Source organism: Chanodichthys erythropterus, chromosome 21, assembly GCF_024489055.1.
Source record: "Chanodichthys erythropterus isolate Z2021 chromosome 21, ASM2448905v1, whole genome shotgun sequence".
Lineage (NCBI taxonomy): Eukaryota > Metazoa > Chordata > Actinopteri > Cypriniformes > Xenocyprididae > Chanodichthys > Chanodichthys erythropterus.
Window position 1 is genome coordinate 34,371,316 of NC_090241.1, and position 26,235 is coordinate 34,397,550.

Genomic DNA, 26,235 nt, shown 5'->3' on the forward strand with positions numbered 1-26,235 from the left:
ATTCCAATAAACATCATCTTTCACTGAAGAATAAAGTCATACAGGTTTGGAACGACATGAGGGTGAGTAAATGATGACAGAAATTGCATTGTTGTGTGGTTGTAACATTTATGAAGTTATGAAGGAAGGATGTGGATGCTCTGGTGAAAAACATTTGCAGGCAGTTTCTCTTCCTCTTTCATCATGGTGACATTAAATATTTGCTTCTGAATGATAGTAACCTTTGTTTTTTAAATGACCGAGGTCAATATCTGGAGAGCAGAGCTGCAGATGTTTGATGGATTTTAATGATGGCACGTGATGTGTACATAAAATAGCTCAAATCAAACATTTCCACTATATTTATTTAACACTACCATTCTACCTCCTGAAATTCTTTGCCAGCATCATCAATCAGTTTATGTATATTTACACTGCCATTCAAAAGTTTAGGGTCTGTAAAAAATTTGTGAAAGAATTTGTTTCTGAAAGAATTCTTTTTTGCTCACCAATGCTGCATTTATTTGAAAAACACTTATTTTTATTTATATTTATTATATATTTATTAATTAAAAAAATATATAGTAAAAACATTAATAATTGCTGCTCAAACAAAAACATTATTATTATTATCAGTGTTGAAAGCTGTTGTGCTGATTTAAAATTTTATGGATTTTTTTAATTCAATTTATGGATTTTTTTATCCAATTTATTCACGATTAGTTGATTAATAGAAAGTTCAAAAGAACAGCATTTATTTGAAATAGAAATCTTTTGTAACAAATGTCTGTACTGCCACTTTTAATCATTTTAATGTATCTTTGACTCATAAAGGTAGGCTATTAATTTCTCAAAAATAAAAATAGTTCTGACAGCAAACACCGGTAGTGTATTTACTCAAAACAATTTGAAGAAAACAAAAAAAGTATATTATCCATTGCCAAGACTGTCTGATATTTTGGAAATGACACAGTGTCGACATCAGCAGATATTTGCTGTGTCTGAAATCACATACTGTATAATCGGAACAACATTTGGTTGGAAACTTACTTTGCAACCATTAAAAAAAGTGTTCCATATGCTACGAATGTTTGTAGTATGAATGAAATTCTGACATACTATATCTGCCATGTTATTGTCATGTGACCTACAGCATCAGTTGCATCGCTTCACCTCTATTCTCAAGTCCTCTCCCATGGCCTCATGGGATAGTATAATGTCCATCGGATGCATACTTCAGAATATTACCAGAAATACTAGGTCATCTGGGTACTTTTCACCTAATATTTTATAAATACTACAAATTCGCCTTCTATATAGTATGTAGATTAGGGCTCAGCTATGGATTATCTCAAAACAGTCAAATATTGGCCGATAGTCTAAGAAACTGCTTTGCTGCTCCAAATATTTCCGTAGTTCTTAAAGGGGGGGTATTCTGCCAACATCATGTTAATTGTGAGTACCTATAGAGTAGTATTGCATCCTTTATATCTCCTCATATCCTTCATATCATATCATGTAGAGGAAACTGGGGAATGTAGAGGAAACTTTTTTTGAGTAAATATATTTATCAGTCTGGGTTTATTTTTAACACATTTCTGTATAAGCAACATACAATATGTTTTATTTTTTACATAATTGAGGGGAAAAGATACAGTTAATTGGAACACATGTTGACCATAGCTAGGCAAGCTGTCACACTATATAGGAACCTGCCTTTAAAAAGTTTCAAGGGTTAGTTTACCCAAAAATGAAAATAATGTCATTTATTACTCACCCTCATGTCGTTCTACACCCGTAAGACCTTCGTTCATCTTCAGAACTCAAATTAAGATATTTTTGATGAAATCCGATGGCTCAGTGAGCCCTCTATTCCCAGCAGGTTAATTTACATTTTCATTTAAAACAGTTCATGTGAGTATAGTGGTTCTACCTTAATATTATAAAGTGACGAGAATATTTTTTGTGCGCCAAAAAAAATAAATAACGACGTTGAAAACAAAATAACGTCACGTGAATTCAGCAGTTTGACACACGATCCGAACCACTGATTTGAAAATATCTTAATTTGTTTTCTGAAGATGAACGAAGGTCTCACCGGTGTGGAATGACATGAGAGTGAGTAATAAATTACATTATTTTCATTTTTGGGTGAACTAACCCTTTATATAGGCTTTCAGCAAAATTTGTACAGTAAAACACAAAACAAAAAAATGTACAAAAACATATATCCAGCAGAAATTGTTAGTAATAAATTGTATAAAATTACAACATATTCACATATATAATAGCAAATATATCATAAATCAAGCTTAAAGTCCCTGTAAAGTCAATCCTGAGAATTCTTTCTAAACACTTTATAAATGTTACAAATGTATTGCTGAAACACATTACAAAATCTGTGAATTGTGTAATGCTTAATTGTGAAGTTAGAACGTTAAACAGTTTTTCACTAAGTCTCTGTTCAGGATTTTTTGGGCGGAGCTAAAACGGGGGTCTAATGACGCACATCGTCCCCCGAGCATAGCCCCTCCCCTAACACTATATAACTGTCGATGACGCACCGAGCGTGGCGCCGCCTCTAACTCTACAGCGGTTCACTCGCTCAATCTCGAGTGTCATTACAGTTATACAGCCCTTTACATTTAGCTAGTAATGCCTTCGTCACACAAATGCATATTACATGGTTGTTAAAATATACAATATGCTCGGTCTCCTTATTTAAATTTCCTAAAACGATAATATTAAGGATTCTAAAGTGATCGTTCTACACCGGATAGTTTTACAAACTTTCATCAGACAGATAATCCATTTACAGATAATCCGCTGTTTTTGGTGAATGTGACTGAACAGACCTCGGCCTTCTTACCGTCCCGACGATAACCGATGATATATGGGGCCGGACAGAGTCTCTCCCCTCCCGGCCTTCATCCTCCCTTCTCGCGGCACCGTCATTTGTCGACTCGACAACAGTCCGGCAGTACGTGCCCAATGAGTGTAAGTTGTCGTGTTTTGCTTATGTTACAATAAGTAGGTAGTCCACCTATTTGTAGTCTGCCTATTTTTTCGAGATTTTGATAACTTATTTCATTTACTTGCAGATTTTTTTAATCATTCAAATTTGGCTGGGTGGTTAATAACACATTTTTCTGTGGTGTGACAAGCTCAAAACACATACTTTAAAATGACTTTACAGGGACTTTAAATGTTCAGACCTAAGACTGGTATCTGTATTTTGACAACATAGCGAGACCGACTCAGTTACGTCATTTGTGGTCCTTCATGGGAGTGGCCATTTCATGCAGAGTTCGTTTGGCACAATTTGCTCTCTGCGACTCTAATTGGTCTATAAAAATAAGTTGAAATAATGCAAAGGGATGGTTTCAGCAAAAGCCTATACCACTGATTAATAACCTCAGCGCTTACAACAGGTCTGTCTTTAAAAGTTATTGTTAAAAATCATGTTACCTGTAGAGAAAAGTAATTGAGTTCTTTTTTTATTTCCCAGAACCCAACAGTTGCCCGCTGTAGTTTGGACATTAAAATTCTGAATTTTTTTTTTTTTTTCTAATTTAAGAACTAGGCATTTGAAACTAACATAAAACCACTACTGGAGAAATTGCACATTTGTATAATTGAATTTTTGTCTCTAGTTCTAGCCCTGGTCTCCCCTACTTATTATGCATGAGAACAGACTCATGCTAATCATCCTGATTGTTGGCTAAAACTACCTGTGGGTTTAATTTCATGGTACACCTGGCGGTGCTGTTTGAGTTGCTGCTGGCATTATTATCCAAAGTCTGGCTGCTCTGATTCAGCTCTGTGCTTGTCAGCTTCATCAAGATGCTTTTATATGCCATCTTAATCTTAGGGATTTTAAAAGCATACACTATAGGGTTAACTGCGGAGTTGGCGTGAGAGAGGAGGATGCCAATGTGGAAGGCGACAGTGGGCACTTTTGCTATCTTGTAATACTCCAGCGTGTTCATTACGTGCAGTGGGAGCCAACAAACGGCAAACAGAGCCAGCACCAAAGCCAGAGAATTGGCCAGTCTCCGTTCCTTGAGGTAAAATGACTTGGGCTCCGCGTTGCGTCCGATTCCTTTTCTCAGCTGCTTGGATATCATATTAAAGAGTAACAAGTAGAGGGCCATCATGATGACGGTGGGTGGCAGGATACAAGCGAGGAAGTTGAAGTTGACCATGAAGGACATGGATATAACTGTGGTGAAATTACATGTAATAGTGGAGTTTTCTCTTGTGGTATCTTCGTTGTGCCATCCGAGCATGGGGATGATGCCTAGTATAGAAGCAGAGAGCCAACATACAGTGACCGCGGCCCACAAGTGGTGCTTTTTGACTGCTCCTCTGTACCTGAAAATCAATGAGAAATTATGTTTATACATCTTATATATATCTTAAATATATAATATATGTGTGTGTGTGTGTGTGTGTGTGTGTGTGTGTGTGTGTGTGTGTGTGTGTGTAACATTTTACAGTAAGGTTTCATTAGTTGACATTAACAACATTAGTTAATGTGCTGTGAACTAACATGAACAAACAATGAATGACTATTTGTATTAACTAAGATTAACAAAGATTAATAAACACTGTAACAAATGTATTGCTCATTGTTAGTTCATGTAAGTTAATACATTATCTAATGTTAACAAATGAGACAAATTTTCTAAAAAATGTTATTGTAAAGTGTTATGGAGTTTTAAAAATATTTTTGAAAATCTCTTCTGCTCACCAAGGCTGCATATATTTGATCAAATAAATACAGTATCAATACAGTAAAAACATTAATATTGGAAAATATTATTAAAATTGAATATAACCATTTTCTCTTTGAATATAATTAAAAAATATATGTTTATTCCTCTGATTTCAAGGCTGAATTTTCAGCATCATTACTCCAGTCTTAGTGTCACGTGATCCTTCAGAAATTATTCTAATATGCTGATTTGATGCTCAAGAAACATTTCTTATTATCAGTGTTGAAAATAGTTGTGCTGCTTCATATTTTTATATTTTTGCATCCTTGTTTAAAGTGCCCCTATTATGGATTTTTGAAAATTATCTTTCATGTAGTGTGTAACATAGCTCTAAGTGAAAGAACTTGTTTCGTTGTGACGTCACAACGAAACATTAGCATATTGCCTGCCCACTTATTGTATGTGCAGATGCCAGGGAAAATTCATTTTTTCAACAATACCACAGCAGTACAATCTTTACTCACTTTACTAATGACTGCTTCACAAACCCTGGGGAGTTTAACGCAGGATTCACAAAACGCTTGGTCTTAAAATATGGATCAATGCCCAGTTTATTTGGACCAGCTTGCTCCTCTGAATCTCAACCTTTAATTATGGTTAATAATTGATCTTTATATTTATATAGTTTTGTATGTTTTGTTGTGTAACATACACCCTCATCTGTATGTCTCCTTCTAACGGCTAACTTACATTTCTGTAGTTCTGCTATTCAGATGTGGGTCCAATATTGTCTAAAAATGTGTCGATTAATGCAGCTTGTCTGTCTTATTACTTGGAGTAATGATCAAGGATGGAGCACGACTTTTGTTTACAGAGTGTAATGCATTATCAGCTAATCACGTTTGTGAAAAGGCATAATAGGGGCTCTTTAATAAAAGTATGGCAGTTGATTGGATTGTGAAAAGTGGGGTATTTAAATACTTAAAAATCATATTAAAAAGTAAATCAGATCAATTATGATTTCATGTTTAACTTCATAACTTCATGAACCCTATTAAAAGTTCAATTTTGGAAGCGCTCGGGAGAGAAATGGCTGAAATGCAACCACAAGGGCTCTAATGTTTTTTTTTTATTATTATTGAGGAAGATCTTTTCCAGCTCTATATTTGGTACACTAGTGTTCTTTTGGTCAATGGCAACATGATGATGTCAGACAAAACAGAAAGTTATTTTTTATGTCACAATGCCAATGTCAGTTTTATTTATATAGCACCATTCAATACAACCCAAGTTGACCAATGTGCTTTACAACAGTTATTTTGATTGAAGATTATGAAATGCATTCTTAATGTATATTAAGGATGTAAATGGGGTCCATTTCATGTTCACCTTAAGAAGTTCTTGTTTTAGGTTGCATGTTATTCAGTATGATAAAAATGAGCGTGCATCATTTCTGAGATCTGCAAACATTTGATTTCCTCCTTATCAGCAAGCTTGATCAGTTCTCACTCAAGAAAATCTTCAAGTATAAATTGCAAAATACATGACTAATAAATGTTCAAACCTGAGAGGGTTATAAACACGCAGGTATCGGTCCACAGCGATGGCCAGTAGGGAGTGAACGGAGGCCTGAGTCAACACAATGACCACGCAGCTGATGAAGAGGCAGCAGTGGAAACTAGTCTTCAAACGTCCATCAATTACCACTGCAAAAGGCACAGCCACCAACCCCACTAGAAAATCAGCCACCGCCAGCGACACAACGAAACAGAATGTTGTCTGACTCAGGGCACGACACGACAACACGGCCCAGATCACCAGCATGTTCCCCAGGCAGCATCCTACAGCGATGAGCACCTCCAGAGAAGTATAGATCATCTTCTCACCATCAGCCATGATTAGACAAAAAGCACAGGAACTCTACAGGAACTTACTTGAAGTACTGGTGGTTAAAATAGGAAGTTGTCTCACTCACCCACACAGCCATCCATATATGCACACACAAAATATTTTTTGCGAGATCAGTACTTTGAAGTGGCTTGTATGCTTCAAGTACACAGTGCTTTTTTTTTTTTTTTTTTTTAAAGAAATGAATACTTTTATTCAGCAAGGATGCATTAAATTGGTAAAAAGTAACAGTAAAGACATTTATAATGTTACCAAAGATTTCTATTTCAAATAAATTCTGTTCTTTCAACTTTCTATTCATCAAGAGTCCTGAATAAAAATGTTCTGTGGTTTCCACAAAAATATTAAGCAGCACAACTTATTTTAACACTGATAGTAATCAGATATGTTTCTTGAGCAGCAAATCAGCATATTAGAATGATTTCTGAAGGATCATTGTGACACTGAAGACTGGAGTAATGATAAAATTTTTTTTAAGTATATTACAAGAAAAAACAGTTCTTTTTAAGTTGTAATAAATGTTTCACAATATTAGTGTTTTTACTGTATTTTTATCAAATAAATGCAGATTTAGTGAGCAGAAGAGGCTTCATAAATGATTTTGAAATCATTTAAAAATGTGTAACGTCTGACAAAAATGTACATTTATCAGTTTATGCACTCCATGTGACTCCATGTTCAAACCCATGACCTTGGCATTGACTAGCACCGTGCTCTAGCAATACGCCTTTGAGGTCGTGTGGCATAAAATTGTGGCTAAGCTTATATCTGGTGAAGCAGGAAGTTGTTGGTTTGTTCCCTGCAAGAAATGAGTCAGATATCATTGCTATTGATCCCTCAAGCAAAATGTACAGAAATCAAAATTGAGCTTATTTAAATTTTTTAAATGCATGTTTTTGGTCTTATTGTGCATGATTCATCAGTGCACATTATTGTGAAGAAAAACATTCAATCAAGTATGTCATCAAAAACCATTTTCCTTTTCAAATGATCCTAGAACATGCAGACCATTGGCAAGTAATGATTTGAAAGAAAAAAAAAAGTGTTGGCATTGGGATATCTGGTCTCTCTTATCATTTACATCATAATAAGTTTCCTTTTTTGGTTTTGTTTCATGATTTTATGGCTATCAGGCCTTGAAATGTGACATTTTGCAATTTACCCGGAAACAAAAATAGGATTAAGCAAGATTCATTTGATCTCAGACTTCTTGGTTTCTGTGAAACAGTTTCCACTTATAATGCACACTGCAAAAAGCCCACTAAACTGACCTCAAACTTGGCAGGGCCATAACCACTAATAATTATATGGCCAAATTGTATTTCATACACTTGGAATCAAACCCCCCTAACCTGCAAGACATTCTGGTTTTGTGAACAAAATTGTATGAAAACACTTCAACTAAGGCATCAGTAAACCATCATAGAAAGCTTATAATTACACATTTGAGTGATTCTGATAACATAAAGTTGAGTTACTGAGTACAAAATATCAAACTGGCTATAAACATCCATTTACAAAATTATCCAACCCCAAAAGTTAATTTTTGTAGAGAATCCTTCACTATAACCTCAAATAAATATTGTCTATAAGTGCTTACAAGCTTCTTGCACTCTACTGGAATCTAAGGCCATTCCTTGTGTGTACAAGCTTCCAGCTCACTGATATTCTGTGCTGCCACTGCTTTTTTCAAATATCGCCAAGGATTTTAAAGGAAATTTAAATCTGTAAACTGAGCAGGCTATTTAAGATTCCAGGATTGATACCTGAACAAAGCTTTGCTATTTGGATCTATACTTGGGAACATTGTCCGGGTGGAAAGTCCAATTATCAAGTAAAGCTTCAGTTTACATTCTCCAGGCATAATATAATCTTTGCCACAATGGCCTGATGATCCAATAAATTCATGACGCTGATCACATGGTCAAGATAGTGTTCTTCTGGTCATAAGTCAAGCCGACTACTTCGGATCCATGGGTCCAAAAAGTTCCCGTTTGATCTCATCAGTCCATAAAACATTCTTCCAGAATGCCACAGGACTATCCAAGTTCATTTAGCATGTTCAAGTTGGCCTTTTATGTTCTCTTGGTCAAGAGTGGCATTTATCAAGCGTCCAGACATGAAGTCAATGCTTGTTTAGCTATCAACTTGTCTACCAACTGTGACTCTAGGATCTTTTAGTTTCTTGGAAATGTTCTTGTAGCCATAGCCTTCTTCTCTTAGCTTTTGTGAGAGCTATTTTGTTAATGGAGTTGTACTGATACTCAACTTCAGTACATGCATGGGCTAAAATTATGCATGGCTTACAACTGAAGCTAATTAATTGTCGTTATAGAGTTCCCAAAGGCTTATAAGTAACCCCAAGTAATAGTATAGCACAAAGAAGATACAAAGAAGACATCTTTCCCAGTTCTGTTATACAGACAGAGAACATTGTCTGACGCTATAAGAAGTCTTCTTTGGACAATTGTTGTGTATCCTAAAGAAAGTGTGTATCATAAAGTACTTTAAACTACACTTTTGTAGATCTACACTTTACATTCTTAATGATGTAGTGTTGCATCTGATGTCTGGGTAAAGTTGGTTGTTATGTTAATAAGAGGATGAATGTCAGTCACTTTGAGTTTTGGTAAATGGGAAGTGACGTTGAAGCTTTTAACATAAAACAGCTACAGTTCCGCAGATAGAAGTTGTTGTTAAAAAACTATTCATATAGCGTGGTGAAATAAGGCTTTTTATCTTTAATATGAGTGTCTAAGAGTAGGCGTACTTCATCTTTTTATCCAAAGAGCAATGATAGTTTACGTTATTCCACCAGTGCAGCATTCTTGCTTACTGTTGTTTTACAGCGCTTGTTAATTATTGAAATATAAGTATAAATAAAAAAAAATTAATATATTGAAATATAAAGTTAGTAATGTTGTAATGATCTGACATAACAGGCCTAACAATTTACAAATACTGATATGCAAACTAGCTGCAGCTAGCAAATTTGGTGTGATTACTGAAGGTAAAATTGCTGGTGCACATGTAGCATGTGTGAGCAGTACTCTGCTAAAAAAAAAAAAAAAGACCAGACCACATTGCACATCTAAAAGTATGTAAATAGGCCACTCACCATTTCTGCGGTGTAACAATACCATGCACAACTTTTTCTTCTTCTTTACATGTTTTATGGTGGTTGGAAGACCAGCTTAGATGGTGCATTTACCACCGCCAACTGGACCGGAGTGTGAAGCATTCACAATGAGCTCACGCTTTACACATGTTGATGATCACAGTATGAGGAACAGATGAACTCACGTTGAGCTCACGCTTTACACACATGTTGAGGATCACAGTATGAGGATCAGATGAACTCATGTTGAGCTCACGCTTTACACACATGTTGAGGATCACAGTATGAGGATCAGATGAACTCATGTTGAGCTCACGCTTTACACACATGTTGAGGATCACAGTATGAGGATCAGATGAACTCATGTTGAGCTCACGCTTTACACACATGTTGAGGATCACAGTATGAGGATCAGATGAACTCATGTTGAGCTCACGCTTTACACACATGTTGAGGATCACAGTATGAGGATCAGATGAACTCACGTTGAGCTCACGCTTTACACACATGTTGAGGATCACAGTATGAGGATTGTGTGATGTCACTGTGATCATCGCATGATCTCACGTGTTGACTGGGTTGGTTCTCCATTTACTGTGGGTGTCGCGAAGGAATGCGATTCCTCGGCTGGCTGTGTAATGGCCGCCACGCCTAAGGACACTCACAAGATGGCGGCTCCCATAACAGCAACACCAGTCAACGTCAGCAACACCACCTCTCTGCTGATCGCCCAGAGTCACGTCACGTCTCCGCTGATCGGCCAGAGTCATGTCACGCCTCCGCTGATCGCCCAGAGTCACGTCACGCCTCCGCTGATCGCCCAGAGTCACGTCACGCCTCCGCTGATCGCCCAGAGTCACGTCACGCCTCCGCTGATCGCCCAGAGTCACGTCACGCCTCCGCTGATCGCCCAGAGTCACGTCACGTCTCCGCTGATCGCCCAGAGTCACGTCACGCCTCCGCTGATCGCCCAGAGTCACGTCACGCCTCCGCTGATCGCCCAGAGTCACGTCACGCCTCCGCTGATCGCCCAGAGTCACGTCACGCCTCCGCTGATCGCCCAGAGTCACGTCACGCCTCCGCTGATCGCCCAGAGTCACGTCACGCCTCCGCTGATCGCCCAGAGTCGCGTCACGTCTCCGCTGAACGGCCAGAGTCGCGTCACGCCTCCGCTGATCGCCCAGAGTCACGTCACTCCTCCGCTGATCGCCCAGAGTCACGTCACGCCTCCGCTGATCGCCCAGAGTCACGTCACGCCTCCGCTGATCGCCCAGAGTCACGTCACGCCTCCGCTGATCGCCCAGAGTCACGTCACGCCTCCGCTGATCGCCCAGAGTCACGTCACGTCGCTGGTCCTGTCCGAGAGCGGAGAGGATTGCGTTCCAACATGAATGATCCTCCACTGACTACAGCACGAGCAGCTGGCATTCCGAAACCCACGGCCGCTTCGCCCTCAAGCTCGCCGGTTGCAACGCCCTCAAGCTCGCCGGTTGCAGCGCCCTCAAGCTCGCCGGTTGCAGCGCCCTCAAGCTCGCCGGTTGTTATGGACTTAAGCGCCCTGGACGCGATGGACAAAGTGGCTGCTTTGCCAGTGCCCACGGGCAAGATGGCCGCCCCTTCGGTGTCTGTAAATTCAGAGCCTACTCCAGCCAGTGAATCTTCTCCAGAATCCATTCCAGCCAGTGAGTCCGCTCCAGAGCCTGCTCTCCCTGTCAGTCCTGTGATGGCCAAGAGGGCTGTCTTCACTTTTTATGTTTTGGCGGTCTTGCGTGCCTGGAGGAGGCATTCAGGCGTTTTTGACTCTGGACCAGTCTACCAGTCCGCTGCCGTCCCGGAGCAGCCCGAGCCCGCTGCCGTCCCGGAGCAGCCCGAGCCCGCTGCCGTCCCGGAGCTGTCTGCTCTCCTTGATACGGCCATGGAGGCCGTCACCGAACTGCCCGCTGTCCTTGATGCGGCCATGGAGGCCGTCACCGAACTGCCCGCTCTCCTTGATACGGCCATGGAGGCCGTCACCGAACTGCCCGCTCTCCTTGATGCGGCCATGGAGGCCGTCACCGAACTGCCCGCTCTCCTTGATACGGCCATGGAGGCCTTCACCGAACTGCCCGCTGTCCTTGATACGGCCACAGAGCAGCCTTGGTCGGTCCTGCCACCACCGCCCAGGGCATTTGTCCTGCCGCTGCCACTCAGGCCATCTGCCCTGCTGGCGCCACCCGAGCTCCTTGCCCATGAACCCGCCAATGCCTCTGTTGGGGGGGGCAGTATACCTAGGGGTGGGGAGCTTGTGGGTGGGGACCTTGCCCGGCCTTTGCCAATAACGGCCTCAGAACTATTATGTTCTGTGAATGATATCCACCTGCCTCGATCTACTGCCTGTGCCCTGACTATGATTCTGCCTAACCCTCTGCTGTACCTGTTTGCTCCTGATTTACCCTGCCTGTACGACCACGCTTACTTTTGTAATAAAAGCTTGCAAATGGATCTCCGCCTCAGTCCCGCTTCGTTACAATATCATTAGTTGGACCTCAGCACTACTTCTTGATAACTAAAGTGCATTAAGTACAAAATTAGTTGTTCCAATTTAGCAGACTTCAAGTATATAAATTTAGTATACCAAAAGTACAATTGCAGGATATTTATATAAAGTACATAAATATGTAAATGTTTTTGTAGTATACTTAGCATAATATAAATGTATTTCAAATACATTTTGGTATGTTTATTTTTCACTTGGGAAGACTAAAATGGATGGATTTTGTTGACTAAAAAAACTTTTAGTCAAGTAAAACTTTGAAAAGTTAAAGTTGAACAACTAAAACTAAACGAGTCTCTTCAGGAAGAGACTTGTCGGTGTGAAAGTTTTTTGCAGATAATTGCTCAATATTTCCTCTTTACTAAAACAGCTTCTCTTATTAACACTATTACAGACGTTTCCATTCCTGTTAACATGGTTTTAGGTGGAGGCTTCATTTACATCTCTCTTGAGGTGCTCATTGCTGTGGGATGCTGTCTGGGCAATGTGCTGGTGATGTGGGCCGTGTGGAGGAGTGGAGCCCTGAACCAAACCACTTTCTGCCTGATTGTGTCGCTGGCGATGGCTGATTTCCTGGTTGGAGCCGTGGCCGTTCCTCTGGCTGTGGTTGTGGATGTCCATGTGAAGATCCCTTTCCATGCCTGTCTGTTCTTCAGTTGTGTCCTGATCGTCCCGCTGCAAGCATCAGTGCTCACTCTCCTGGCCATTGCCGTGGATCGCTGTCTGCGAGTCTGTATCCCATTCAGGTGAGTCGGTCTCCAGATGATTTTAAATAGGCTTCAATATGTGTCAAGCTTGTTGAAAACACACAGGTTTTTTTTTTTTTATCTTTAAATCAATGTAATGCAATTTAGGTATCCTTAGTTATCATATTTTACATAATTGGAGAGTTTCGACACATCCAAAACTCTGAGAAATATAGGATTCTGTGCTATCTGTAGGTCAAATGATCAAATACTTAATCAAATAAAACTAATTGACTCCTTTGTGCAGTTTTCCTTGCTTCCGTTGAAGCTCAAGATGCTCTTTGGAACAAATTTATTAATTCACATTTATTCATTCATTTCATTTATTCATTCAAGTTGGACAATTTAATTATTTAAAAATGATGTTTAAATTACTATTTTCACATTCAGAAATCAAAAGACAAACTTAAAACTTGGAATTTTCTTTATTTAAATCTGGAAATTGACGAGATTGTTCTAGAATTTAGAAATATTTCAAACAAAAACAATTTTTTTTGGATGTAATATTTTTTGTGATATGTTTAGGTGAAATAATATACTACATAATCAAAGCTCACTGATTGTGAACTCCTTTGTGCAGATTTTATCACTTAAAATAGTACCCGATTGGTTATCTGTTGCTAAGCGTCTAGCTGTAACATTCTAACACCGCATCGTTTCACACTGTACAAGTTTGGCACCGCAATGCAGGATTAATATGATTTCTGAGAGATGCTGTTGAGCGTGGATAAGACCGAGCACCAAAACACACTTGCCAATCAGCAGTAAGGAGCATAAACACTCATAATGGGGGAGGAGAGAGAGTGAGCAAGTGGGAGATTTGAAGAAATACTGTTGAAAGTGAGATGGCTGAGAGGCATTACAAAAGAGAAAAGGTCTGGAAAAAGAACGGTTATGAACAGGAAAGAGCTTTAGGACCTGCCTTAATATTAGAGAAGCTTTCCAGCGCAGGAGAGACTTAAGGGGGAAGGCCTGAAAAAAGGTTGCGATGTTTCTGCTCCGTACTTGAGTAACTGGTTTTGCTGTTTTACAGAAGCAAGATATCCTGCTGTTGTAATGCTATAGTAACAGGAGAGTTTTGAGTGTCATTTTTTTTCTGGAGCTGCTGTGCTCCTGCTTGTATATACTCTTGTGTACTGTATGTTAATTTTTGTTCTTGCTTGTGATTTGTTTGTCATCTTTGCTTTATTTTCCATGCAGCATTATTTTGCTTCAGCTATGATAAAGAGACATCGCTCTTGCATTGCGCATTCTTGCATTTTGGGGATGGAGCAATGAAGGGAGGGATGTGTTTGTTTGGGTTGATTTCAAATGTCAACATTGTTTCTCAGAAATCACTTACTACACCTTTAAAAAGTTTTTCATTTTAAGAAATATTTCTCTCTGGCAGGTACAGGACTACAGTCACTAAGAAGCGCTCATGGATCATCGCCGCTTTGTGCTGGATACTGGCTTCCCTACTGGGCTTCTTACCGATGTTTGGATGGTACAACCATGACACACTGACACATTACAACTCCACCTCTATAGACTGTCAATTCATTGCTGTCATTCCTACTTCATACTTGGTCCACTTCATCTACCAGGGGTGTTTTCTTCCTCCACTGGCAGTCATGATTACTTTGTATTGCTACATCTTTTTTAAAATTAGGAGACAGTCGAGGGGGAGAGCAGGTGTGGCGGCTGAAACTGGTGCATATAATCAAAAGGAACACAAACTGGCCAGCTCTCTGGTTTTGGTTTTGGCTCTTTTTGTTGTTTGCTGGCTGCCAATACACTTGATACAAGCCATCACATACTATAACCAGAATATACATGTACCATCCATTGTTTTGTACTTTGGCATTCTCCTCTCTCATGCCAACTCAATGGTTAACCCTGTAGTGTATGCCTTCAAAATCCCTAAGATTAAGCAGGAGTACATTAAGATTTGGAGGAAAGTGATTGGTCGACAGCAGCAGGCAGATATAAACGCTACTGCTAGTAATACCACAGAGAGCTGTGATGGACGAGTTCATGTGAGAACCAGTCCACAGGTGGGAGTCAATGATATTATTTAACTCCTTTCCATGTACTGCAGAACATACCAAAAAAAGGGGGGATTTATATGATTTTTTTTTTTGAATGTAATTCCAATACAGCTGCTTCCAACCTTTCAAGCTTTTTTGACCTAAAATAATAATCTAACTGACAGATTGCGGTTACACTGCAGTTACAAACACCACTGTCAAAGTCTGAGTGTAACTGTAGGATGTGTCTTATAGCTGTATCTGGATATTAGAGGAGTGTGTAATTTAGTGTCTAATAATATGGTTGTACTATAGTACAAATAAGAGCCTGCAGTGATGTGTAAACAAGCTTTATATGTTCATGTTGCACCTTTCCTGATAAGCTACAATTGATTTTTTTTTTTCATTTTGAAGCAATTATATGAGGTGTGCAATATATAAAAATATGCACAAGCACATAATTTTATTATTTGTGTTGTTCATTATGTTTATGCAGTATTCATATTTTTCATTTTATAATAATACATTTTATTCAGAAGAGGCACTAAAAGTATCACCCATAAAAATAATTTCTATTTTATTGTGCTTTATTAGAAGACAAAAACGACATTTTATTTTCAATGTGTTTGCAGCATAGCTGTGAGAAATTATGCAATGTAAAATAAACTTAAGTAATATTAATTTATTAACAAATAAAATGAAATATTAGTCATGTAAAATAAAATGTTGCAATGTAAAATAAAATGAAATAAAATAAAAGTGCAGAATAAACTAAGCAACTGATCTTTATAAAACTACAATATGACATTTTAATACTTTATATTAGTTTTTATGTACTAGTTTTAAAGGGATAGTTCACCCAAAAATGACAATTCAGTCATCATTTACTGCTCCTTCAGTTGTTCTAACCCTGTTGTTTTTTTTCTTCTATTAAACACAAAAGAAGATATTTTGAAGAATGTTGGTAACTAAAACACCCTGGCCATATGACGAAAAGTCATCACATTTTTGTCAAGTCTTAGTCATTACTTTTAGTCAAACTACAGTTACCAAAATTCATTTTGATAGCTATTTTATATGTAGTCTTTAGATCAGGGGTACTCAACAGGCGGCCCGCGGGCCACATCCGGCCCGTCAGCATTACATTTGTGGCCCGCATCATGCTACTTATAAATGTATTTTTATTATAATTTGCGTTCAAAATTAGCGTGAATATTACTTCGTTTTTTTACAAGTACACAAGGGTAGGCGTACAGTGCGTGTGACGCTGTAATCACCACCAGAGAACGCGTATAGTGTACGCGCGCAGCACAGTTTTTCTAACCGCAAAGAACAATATAAACTGAAGGCACTTTGCACGCGCGCATTGAATAGTTTTTGCACTAATTTAGTTTGTCCACAAGGTGTCAGCACTGAAACGGGCTGTTGTTTCAGTCTGAAAAGAAACGGATAAGACGGAACAAGAGTAACAACAAACACAATAGCTAACCGTGTTGAAGAGCGCTCGTTTGAGGGGATTAAAAGATACCAGCAACTCTAATTTTAAACAAGTACAAAGAGATTTTATTGTAACTATTTGAGCGAAAAAGACTAGACAAGCATGAATCTCTCTAGTGCGCATGTGTCGAGCACTTGTGTTCGTGAACGCCACCAAAGGCTCTAGACTCTGCGCGCAAGTAAAAAACAAAGTAACCTTATTTTTCCATGATGAAATGCAGTTGACATTCCTCAAACTTTGCAGTGTGTAAGTTGCCGAGCAGCATGAAAAACACACCTTTTATTCTTAATGTCAATGTGTTATAAACAGAAAGCAAGCAGCGCTCCCATTACAGATCTGTCATCACATCATTGAGCTCACGGAGAATATCTGATTTATCATGTTAACAACGTTGGTTATAGTTAGATAATTCATAAAATTGAGATTGAACATTAAAATATATATATATTTTTGGATTCTGACCAAATTAAAAGGTAGGTAGTAATAATAATACAAATAATAAAACATTTATTCTCTGAGTATAAATAGGTGTTATAAAAAGTGTTAAAAAGGTGCAATGGAGTATAAAAAGACTATAAAAAAGTGCAATGTTTTCATCTTATGGACAAACTCTCATCAGCCAGTGAACAACAGCCAGACTTTAAAAACTGCACTTTTAGTAACTAAACAGTAAAACTACAGATATTGTCTTAAGTAGGCCTAAATAAAAGTCTTACGATCCAAGTTATAATTTGTGGCCCTTCGCGTTTCATTTGGTTAAAATGCGGCCCTCTTGGCCTCTGAACTTGAGTACCCCTGCTTTAGATAAAATAGTCATATTTTTTCTCTTTAGACCAATTCATGTAAGCTTATGAAAATTTGAATCACGGTAAGAGACTGTAATGACATTGCACTAATAGCAGCAGTAGCACTTGTGCAATTCTTCATATCCTCTTCAGTGGTTCTCAAACTTGGTTATCATTTTCATATTGTTTCACATGTCCATGTTGAGAAAAACAATAATATCCACATGCTCGGGTGAGAAAACGAGCTGCAACAGACATTGCAGAAACAAGATAACGATAAAACATAACAGTGTGCTAAGCTAAGTTTCTAACAGTAGCACTTTGTGTTTTCTGTTCGTAAATATGTCTCCCTTGATGAAATTTAAAGGAAAAATATGACTCAAAATCATTTTGCTATCAGATAAGTTCTTCTCGGCTCACTTGGGTTACAGCTGCGTTTACCTGTCGTGAATGCAGTGATGGACAGCTGTCTTTCCTCACTCGACTAGTGTTTTGATTTCATGAGGTTTCTCATTATGGTGGTGATATTATGATAACTCTGTTTCATTAATTCATTTGATCAAAAGTAATTCCATTTTGTAACATCATTTTCATCCAACTAATTTCAAACTTCAAGAGGCAGACAACAACATTGTGTGACGATCAAATAAAATAAACTTCTTAAACACGCTCCACAGCGCCATCCGGTGCATTTAGTTATAACTGTGAGTTTTAGTGCTTAGGATTTATCATGGATTCACTGCATTTACGGCCAGCAAAGCAACGTTGTAAAATTCGAATAGTATTTTTATTTTTCAAATAATAATTACAGGTTGAATATTCGACTATTTGTGCACACCCCTACTTTGAAGGATTAAGAAATCGTGGCATCCGTAATCGTAATCACGATTAGAAATTTGATTAATTGTGCAGCCCTACCTAGTAGTGTAAACACTTTGCAGTGATCGCCCTGCAAATCCTCTGCAGCCCACCTCCAAAGGCTCACAGCGAGTTTGCCAGCACTTTCTCCTGCACTCTTCCACTAGCTCTTGGTACTTGGTGCACTTTTAATTTTGACTTTTAAAAAGACTTTTAATTTTGGGGTGAACTATGCCTTTAAATTAAGTTTTCCATTCAGTCTAGACTGGATAAAAACACTGGAGTAACTCTTTCTCTTGGTGTTCAAAATGATTTGTTTTTACTCTTGCAAATTGTGTCTCACAAGGAAGGCAATAGTCTGTGGCAGATTAAAAAAATAAAATAATAATCTGTTGTGTTCCACAGAAGAAAGAAAGTCAAAGGTTTGTAGCCACATGAGGTTAGTAAATGATGGCAGAAGTTTCTTTTTTTGGGTGAACTATCACTATTCTGACCCATCAGCTGGTAGTTATTTGATTGATTTGTGTGTACAGTACCCTATGATTGTGTTGCTTCATTATAAAGGTACTAGGGCTGCCCCCTAATAGTCGACTAACCGTTAGTCAACTTGAAGAGGCTTGGTCGACCAAGATTTTATTAATCGGTTAGTCGCAGAAAAAAAAATCTCCACAGGAAGTGGCGAGGTCAAGCAGTCCTAGAGGCACAGATTATTAACTGCAGGAAATCCAAACATTCACCTATCATTTATCGACCTCAAATATGGCTTATCACTTGAAACATGTAAGTCGCAACTTTAGTCCATTCTCTTTAATGTTTGCCTATAGATAAATGTGCGCTATTATTTGGCGCATATCCAAGTGTTTGTGTGGAGGGCGTGTTTACTGCATGACATGGAGGCGCCAGTGTGATCACTGCACTTAACTTAAAATGCTCCGTCATTTTTGGTCATAGATAAGAGTAATGCAAAATGTAAAGGGTCTACTTTTATTTCTGTAAACTCACAATAACAGCAAAACGTTGTGCTTTTGTAAAACAATGAAATCAATCAGGATGCGTTTTCTGATCTCGGTCTCGGTGAACTTGAGCTCGTAACAAGCATGAACTGAAACTCATCGTATAGGCTGCTTTCCTCACAGACACAAGAAATATATCTATAGCTTGGAATGTTTACTTTTAAACGAGCCAATTCAAATGGAAAATAAATATTCTCAGATTACGTAATCCATATGAAACTTGCATATAGGCGCGTCCACTAATGCGGAGATGAGAGATGAGTCAGCATTGTTGACTTAATCTCTGCAGCCGAAAACAGAAAACATTATCAATAAATTATTATAATGTTTTCTTGCTGTTTTTTCATGACACATTCAAAATCGTTACGTTTGCCGGTGCACTGTGGCAAGCTTTATGCATGTGTTTGAGAACTGATTAGGCTCATTATTATGATTTATGGCTTATTAATATAAATGCGCGATTAGTCGACTAATGGCTTAAATGAACGACTACTGGTCGACTAGAAAAATCTTTAGTCGAGGGCAGCCCTAAAAGGTACAGATGTTTCTATAAGTTAGTCTCAAAAACTAGTTTTTTGTTTGTTTGTTTGTTTTTTTAATCTATGATGAAAAAATAGACAACCCATTTTCCATAACTAAAACAAGACTAAACTATGTATATAATAATGCAATAATGATAATGGGAAAAGACAAGACTAAAATGTAGTTAAAAAAAGAAAAACATTTTATACAAAAATCTTTATACAAAACAAAGTTATTATTTTCTTTGACAAATAAGTAGACAAGACTTTTAAAAAACTTTTTTTTTTGATGGATTTTGTTGACTGAAAAAAAAAAAATTCTCAGACTATTAGTCAACTAAAAATTGACTAACAAATAACAGGTTAAGGTTAACATCTAACCCTGCTAAAATAAGTATTTTCCGGAAGAGACTTGTGGGTGTGAATGATTTCACCAGAGAGTAAATATAGCCTCAATATTTCCTCTTTACGTAAAACAGCATCTCTCCTACAGAAGTTTCCAGTCCTGTTAACATGGTTTTAGGTGGAGGGTTCATTTACATCTCTCTTGAGGTGCTCATTGCTGTGGGATGCTGTCTGGGCAATGTGCTGGTGATGTGGGCCGTGTGGAGGAGTGGAGCCCTGAACCAAACCACTTTCTGCCTGATTGTGTCGCTGGCGATGGCTGATTTCCTGGTTGGAGCCGTGGCCGTTCCTCTGGCTGTGGTTGTGGATGTCCATGTGAAGATTCCTTTCCATGCCTGTCTGTTCATCTGTTGTGTCCTGATCGTCCCGCAGCAAGCGTCAGTGCTCACCCTCCTGGCCATTGCTGTGGATCGCTATCTGCGAGTCTGTATCCCATTCAGGTGAGTCGGCCTCCAGATGATTTTGAAATGATATGAAAAATAGGCTTTTAGTTTGTTGAAAGCACAAACAGCTTGTGTTTTATCTTTAAATTGCTGTAGTGTAATTTAGGAATGCTTAGTTGTTGTATTTAACACGTTTGCACACATCCAAAACTCTTAGACACACAGGAAATATGGGGTCTCTTTATCTAAACATGGAAAGAAGTGAAAAAAAAAATGTAAACATTGTAAACAAAGAATGTAAAATGTGATTATTTACTTATTCATTAATAATAAATAATACAATTATTTATTATTTAACTGTATTTTATAATGCATTTGATTATTTGAACTAAAGATATAAAGATATTACTTAACCTGAAAAATAATTTTCATGCTTCCTCTGAAACTCAAGATATACTTTGGAGCATTCTCAAATGTATGAATTCATATATCTTATAAAATAATTTGTGGTTACATTTTTATATTATATTATATTATATTATACAGTGCTTCCCACAGGTTTGAAATATACTTGCAGTGGTAGCCGGGTGAAAAATCCTCCTATTATCCACGGCACAAAAATGGTCTACTACATGTGACAGACAAACAATGTGTGATTTTTAACAGTATTTTTATTTATGTATTTTAATTAAATAACATATACATTTAATTACATACTAACATTATGCATTGTAAATTATGCAAAATTACAGCATTTAAATGGTTCACATTTTCCTATGTTCTCCTTGCTGTCATATAGTGTCTCTCTCAGTGAATGGGTCACAGATTTTACTAGTAAAATTTATAAAATGAATAATATATGTGTCAAATAATGTTTTTAGTCTTTTCTTCCTGTAGGGGAGACTACAATAATTTACTATGAATTAAATGGAAATCAAATTAAATACAATTTATTGTGTAACCAAAATACCAATAATGCCCAAAAGAAAAAACTTAGCGTGTGACTTTTAATTATAAACAAGCCCGAAATACACAGGTACTCTTATTTTGAAATGTCGGTACTATTGCAGGCTGATCTTACAATCGTCTAAAACATTTTATATAAAAGCCATAAAGTAGACATTGTAATAATTCATCAACTTGAGTTCATTAGCAATCGCTTGTCATAAATCTGCACTTTTCATTGATTGAGAATCACAGTCTGAAGCGCTGTTGCACAAGCTTGTAGAACCATAGACTAAAAAAATATGGACGTAGCATCCGTGACGTCACCCATAGAGTTCTGAACAGCAGTTTTGACGCGTAAATGAGGCCGCGGCCATCTTAGCTGCGCGTCACCGCACGTCACTCCCGGATATCTGAAAATGGGCAAAGAGGCGGGGAGGTGGTTTGAGCTGATGTGATTGGTTGCTGAAACCACGCCCGCCTAGCTCGACGTGACCACGTTAGCAAGCAAAGGAGCTATCTATCTAGATACTATCTAAAGTATTAATAAAGATAAGTTTTATCATCAGAAAGTTCTAACGGTTTACTGTCAATTTACAGTGGTTTTTTTAAGATATAGATGCTCCAACACCAGTATTTTGTGTTGGCTGTGCAAATAACAACATGGAACATCAAATGGGACTTCATACCTTTATAATAGAGATCGCGAGATGAATCCAATCTGTGGCACTTGGGTAAAATATAAATGTCCATTGCAAAACAAAAAAAAACATTTCACATTTCTTCTGAATGATCTGCTCTCTGTCATCGTTCTTCAAGAAAGGATGCAATCTGAGCAGCCTTTATGTTGTAAAACTGTATACGATCGTATCTAACAAACAAATGAGCCTGTGTCCAAAGTATATTTTTTTCAAAATAGTGCAGCAGTTTTAGTTATAATATCCAAGCAGTGCTGTCAGAGTTGTATATCATCCTGGTATTGTCATTGTAGTAAATCTCGCAATGAAAACTTTCAGCCAATGCCACGATCCAACAACGTGTGTTCTGTGTCTCTTCCCCATGCATGCACACAGACACACATCAGTCTCGAATATTATGCAGCAAGCCATATTTTATAATTGTATAAAATAATCGAGAAAAAAAAAGCACAAAAACGGCTGAGATGCCAAATTCAGCGGCAGCTGAGGTAACATGACAGCTCACAGACAGCAGCGCAATCTACCTGTCAATCAAGTGACCACGCCCTTAATTATGCAGAACTTTAAGGCTTAATATAATTTAAACGGATAAGTTATAAAAAAATTCACCCCCCTCAGAGTTGTCATGAAGGGCAAAATTAGCAGTATAGACCAAAACCACAATTTGAACCAACTTGTAAACATGTTTTTTTCTGCTATAAACTTTAACATGGGACTCTATGAGATTCTGCTCTCTTTTGGAGCCTGTCCCTAGCGGCCAGTCGATGAATCGCAGTTTAAGTTACTTCCGTGTTGGCTTCACGAGAGAAAGGGGGAGGTTGCCGCTTGTGTAGAACGTGCAACAGTGCCCCCCTTGTGACTTTGCAAAATGCAGTGCCTGTGGGAATGTTAGCGGGAGTAAACAGTTCTGACGCACACTTAACGAGCAGGTATGAAACGACTAGTTAATTGATCGCGGATGGTTTCATTATCTTGCGCGGATATAAAAGTATAAGACGATAAAAATAATAAAAGCAAAAATGTGTCTCCAAATATACTTGGGCGGCACGCCCAAGTAAAGTCTATGTGTGGGAAGCACTGTTATATTACATTATAAACATTAAAATTTTGAAACATTTCAAACAATGATTTGTTTTTGATGAATATCTTTAGTTGAAATAATAAAATACAATGAAGCTCATTGATTATCAACTCCTATATGTGGATTTTATTTTTATAATTTAAATATAGGGAAGGCTATTGGACATAGCATAAGCTCGTTATTTTGATTCAGGAGGAACTGAAAAAGGCGGCTGCTGTTTGTGGCGCTCAGTTACTTTCTGTCTACAACTCTGTGTTGCCTTATGGAATGCACTGATGATGTGTGATGTCTGCGTGAACAGGTGGGGGAGGGGGATGGAAAAACATATGTCAACAGGCAGGTAGGACATCATGTTATTGCACCAAATGCAATGATTGTATGAACATTTTTTGGTCCTGAGACTTCAGATATATGTCATTTATTATTATTTTTTTAAAATATTTAAACCACTTCTATTATTGTTAGTTGATGTTTAGGAAAAACAGTGCCTACCATACCTTTAATATATAAATTCAGATATTATATTTTATAAGCAGTTAACACTTTACAATAAGGTCTCGTTTGTTAACATTAGTTAATGCATTATCTAACATGAACTAATAATTAGCAATATATTTGTACAGCATTATCCTTTGTTAAACTACATGTTAATTCATAGTGCATTAAAAGTGCAATATGATTTTTGCAGTAATCCAAAAAACACTAGGCCAGTGTTATATATTTTGTTCACTTGAGTACTTACAATATCCCGAATGTTTCCAACTATTTGTAAATCGTGAGAAAATTGCAAATTTAACCAAGGCTCCGGGATGTGTGAGGAGTCGCCTGTCAATTGCGTCATACCCGCGTTACCCTCGGTTTCCGGTTTTATTTTGTAGAAACCATGGAAACACCAAAGAAGCTTTAATATATTACATGTTTTAATAGACAAGGGAACATCTGTTTGTTTACGTTTATGAACAGAAAACTAATTGTTGTTATATAGCTCAACACGTTTAGTCTAATTGTTTAAATGCTTTACCATGCCTCAGACAAAAACACTATTTTGTCAAGTAGCTAACATAGCATAATCAGATGCAGCTTTATTTTTAGTAACAGTAATACAGTATTTTGTCTATCATACAATACGTTTTAAAATTAATTGCATGCCATTTATCAACACAATATCATTTAATATGATATTCTAAAATCGATCTATCTTACTGCAGTGTGTAACAGTGTCTCACAGCAGCCGCAGAGCGAACGCTCAGAGTAACACCATAACATCATTTTGATGTATCTAATATGATAAACAGAGCTGCTTTACCTCATATTAATGACCGGAAAAACGGAAGCGGCGCCAACGACTGTGTCATAATACAGGTCATACTACAGTAATGTTAAACTAACAGCACTTTTCCACTAGTTCTTGTTACACTAGTTCTGGTCACAATTTGGCCCTTGTCAAACTCACTGAAATCCTTACACTTGTCCATTTTTCTTACTTCTGACACATCAACTTTGAGGACAAAATGTTCACTTGCTGTCCAATATATCCCACCCACTAACAGGTGCCGTGATGGTGCCTTCATAATGTTATGCCTGATCAATGTATATAGATAATTATTTGAGAAAACATTGTGTAATAGAAGCATTTTTCAGACCCTAATGCACAGAGAAACATTTCCAGTGTCCACTACAGTGCATGAATTCAATTTAAAAGGTTTTTAATTTTTAAGAAATATTTCTTTTTTTTTTCTCTCTGGCAGGTACAAGACTACAGTCACTAAGAAGCGCTCATGGATCATCGCCGCTTTGTGCTGGATACTGGCTTCCGTACTGGGCTTCTTACCGATGTTTGGATGGTACAACCATGAAACACTGACAAATAACAACTCCACCTCTATAGTCTGTGATTTCGTTGCTGTAATTCCTGATTCATACCTGGTCCACTTCATCTTTGAGGGGTGTTTTCTTCCTCTGCTGGCAGTCATGATTACTTTGTATTCCTACATCTTTTTTAAAATTAGGAGACAGTCGAGGGGGAGAGCAGGTGTGGCGGCTGAAACTGGTGCATATACCCGAAAGGAACACAAACTGGCCAGCTCTCTGGTTTTGGTTTTGGCTCTTTTTATTGTTTGCTGGCTGCCGTTACACGTGAAACATAACATCACATACTATAACCAGAATATACATGTACCATCCATTGTTTTGTACTTTGGCATTCTCCTCTCTCATGCCAACTCAATGGTTAACCCTGTAGTGTATGCCTTCAAAATCCCTAAGATTAAGCAGGAGTACATTAAGATTTGGAGGAAAGTGATTGGTCGACAGCAGCAGGCAGATATAAACGCTACTGCTAGTAATACCACAGAGAGCTGTGATGGACGAGTTCATGTGAGAATCAGTCCACAGGTGAAAGTCATTGGTATTATTTAACTCCTTTCCATGTACTGCAGAACATACCAAAAGAAGGGGGGATTTATATAATATTTTTTAAGAATGTAATTGCAAGATTTGTCAAACCTTTCAGGCTTTTCTGACCTAAACTAGTAATCGAACATACACAGGTTGCAGTTAGACTGTTGTGCCAGTAGGGCTCCTCCAAACACCATTGTCAAAGTCTGAGCGTAACTGTAGGATGTCTTATAGCTGAATCTGGATATTAGAGGAGTGTGTAATTTAGTGTCTAATAATATAGTTGTACTATAGTACAAATAAGAGCCTGCAGTGATGTGTAAACAAGCTTTATATGTTCATGTTGCACCTTTCCTGAAAAGCTACTATAGATTTTTTTTTTTTTCATTTTGAAGCAGTTATATGAGGTGTGCAATAAATAAAAATGTGCATAAGCACATAATTCAATTATTTCTTTAATTATGTTTATGCAGTATTCATATATATTTTTTAGAATTATACATTTTTACTCAGAAGAGACACTAAAAGTATCATCCATAAAAATATTTTCAATTTTAGTGTACTTTATTAGGATGACAAAAACTTTAAATTTTTATTGCCAGTGTGTTTGCAGCATAACTGCGAGAAATTGTGCAATGTA

The 26,235-nt window shown here is 37.8% G+C and overlaps 3 protein-coding genes across 3 annotated transcripts; 2 read left to right on the forward strand and 1 right to left on the reverse strand.

The window, feature by feature from the left end:
- On the reverse strand, nt 1–10,006 carry LOC137010861 (adenosine receptor A3). The gene is made up of 2 exons (XM_067373260.1): nt 6,262–10,006; nt 1–4,353 (listed from the first exon to the last, which is right to left on the reverse strand). The coding sequence occupies exons 1-2, from the start codon at nt 6,591–6,593 to the stop codon at nt 3,681–3,683; spliced, it is 1,005 nt and encodes a 334-aa protein (XP_067229361.1). The 5' UTR covers nt 6,594–10,006; the 3' UTR covers nt 1–3,680.
- A 2,481-nt stretch (nt 10,007–12,487) lies between these two features.
- LOC137011775 (adenosine receptor A3-like) lies at nt 12,488–15,582 on the forward strand. The gene is made up of 2 exons (XM_067374931.1): nt 12,488–13,002; nt 14,393–15,582. Exons 1-2 carry the CDS (start codon nt 12,671–12,673, stop codon nt 15,060–15,062), a joined length of 1,002 nt encoding a protein of 333 aa, XP_067231032.1. The 5' UTR covers nt 12,488–12,670; the 3' UTR covers nt 15,063–15,582.
- Nucleotides 15,583–15,769: 187 nt separating this feature from the next.
- LOC137011776 (adenosine receptor A3-like) lies at nt 15,770–25,616 on the forward strand. Its single transcript, XM_067374932.1, has 2 exons — nt 15,770–20,531; nt 24,947–25,616. The coding sequence occupies exons 1-2, from the start codon at nt 20,200–20,202 to the stop codon at nt 25,614–25,616; spliced, it is 1,002 nt and encodes a 333-aa protein (XP_067231033.1). The 5' UTR covers nt 15,770–20,199.
- The last annotated feature ends 619 nt before the right edge of the window (nt 25,617–26,235 follow it).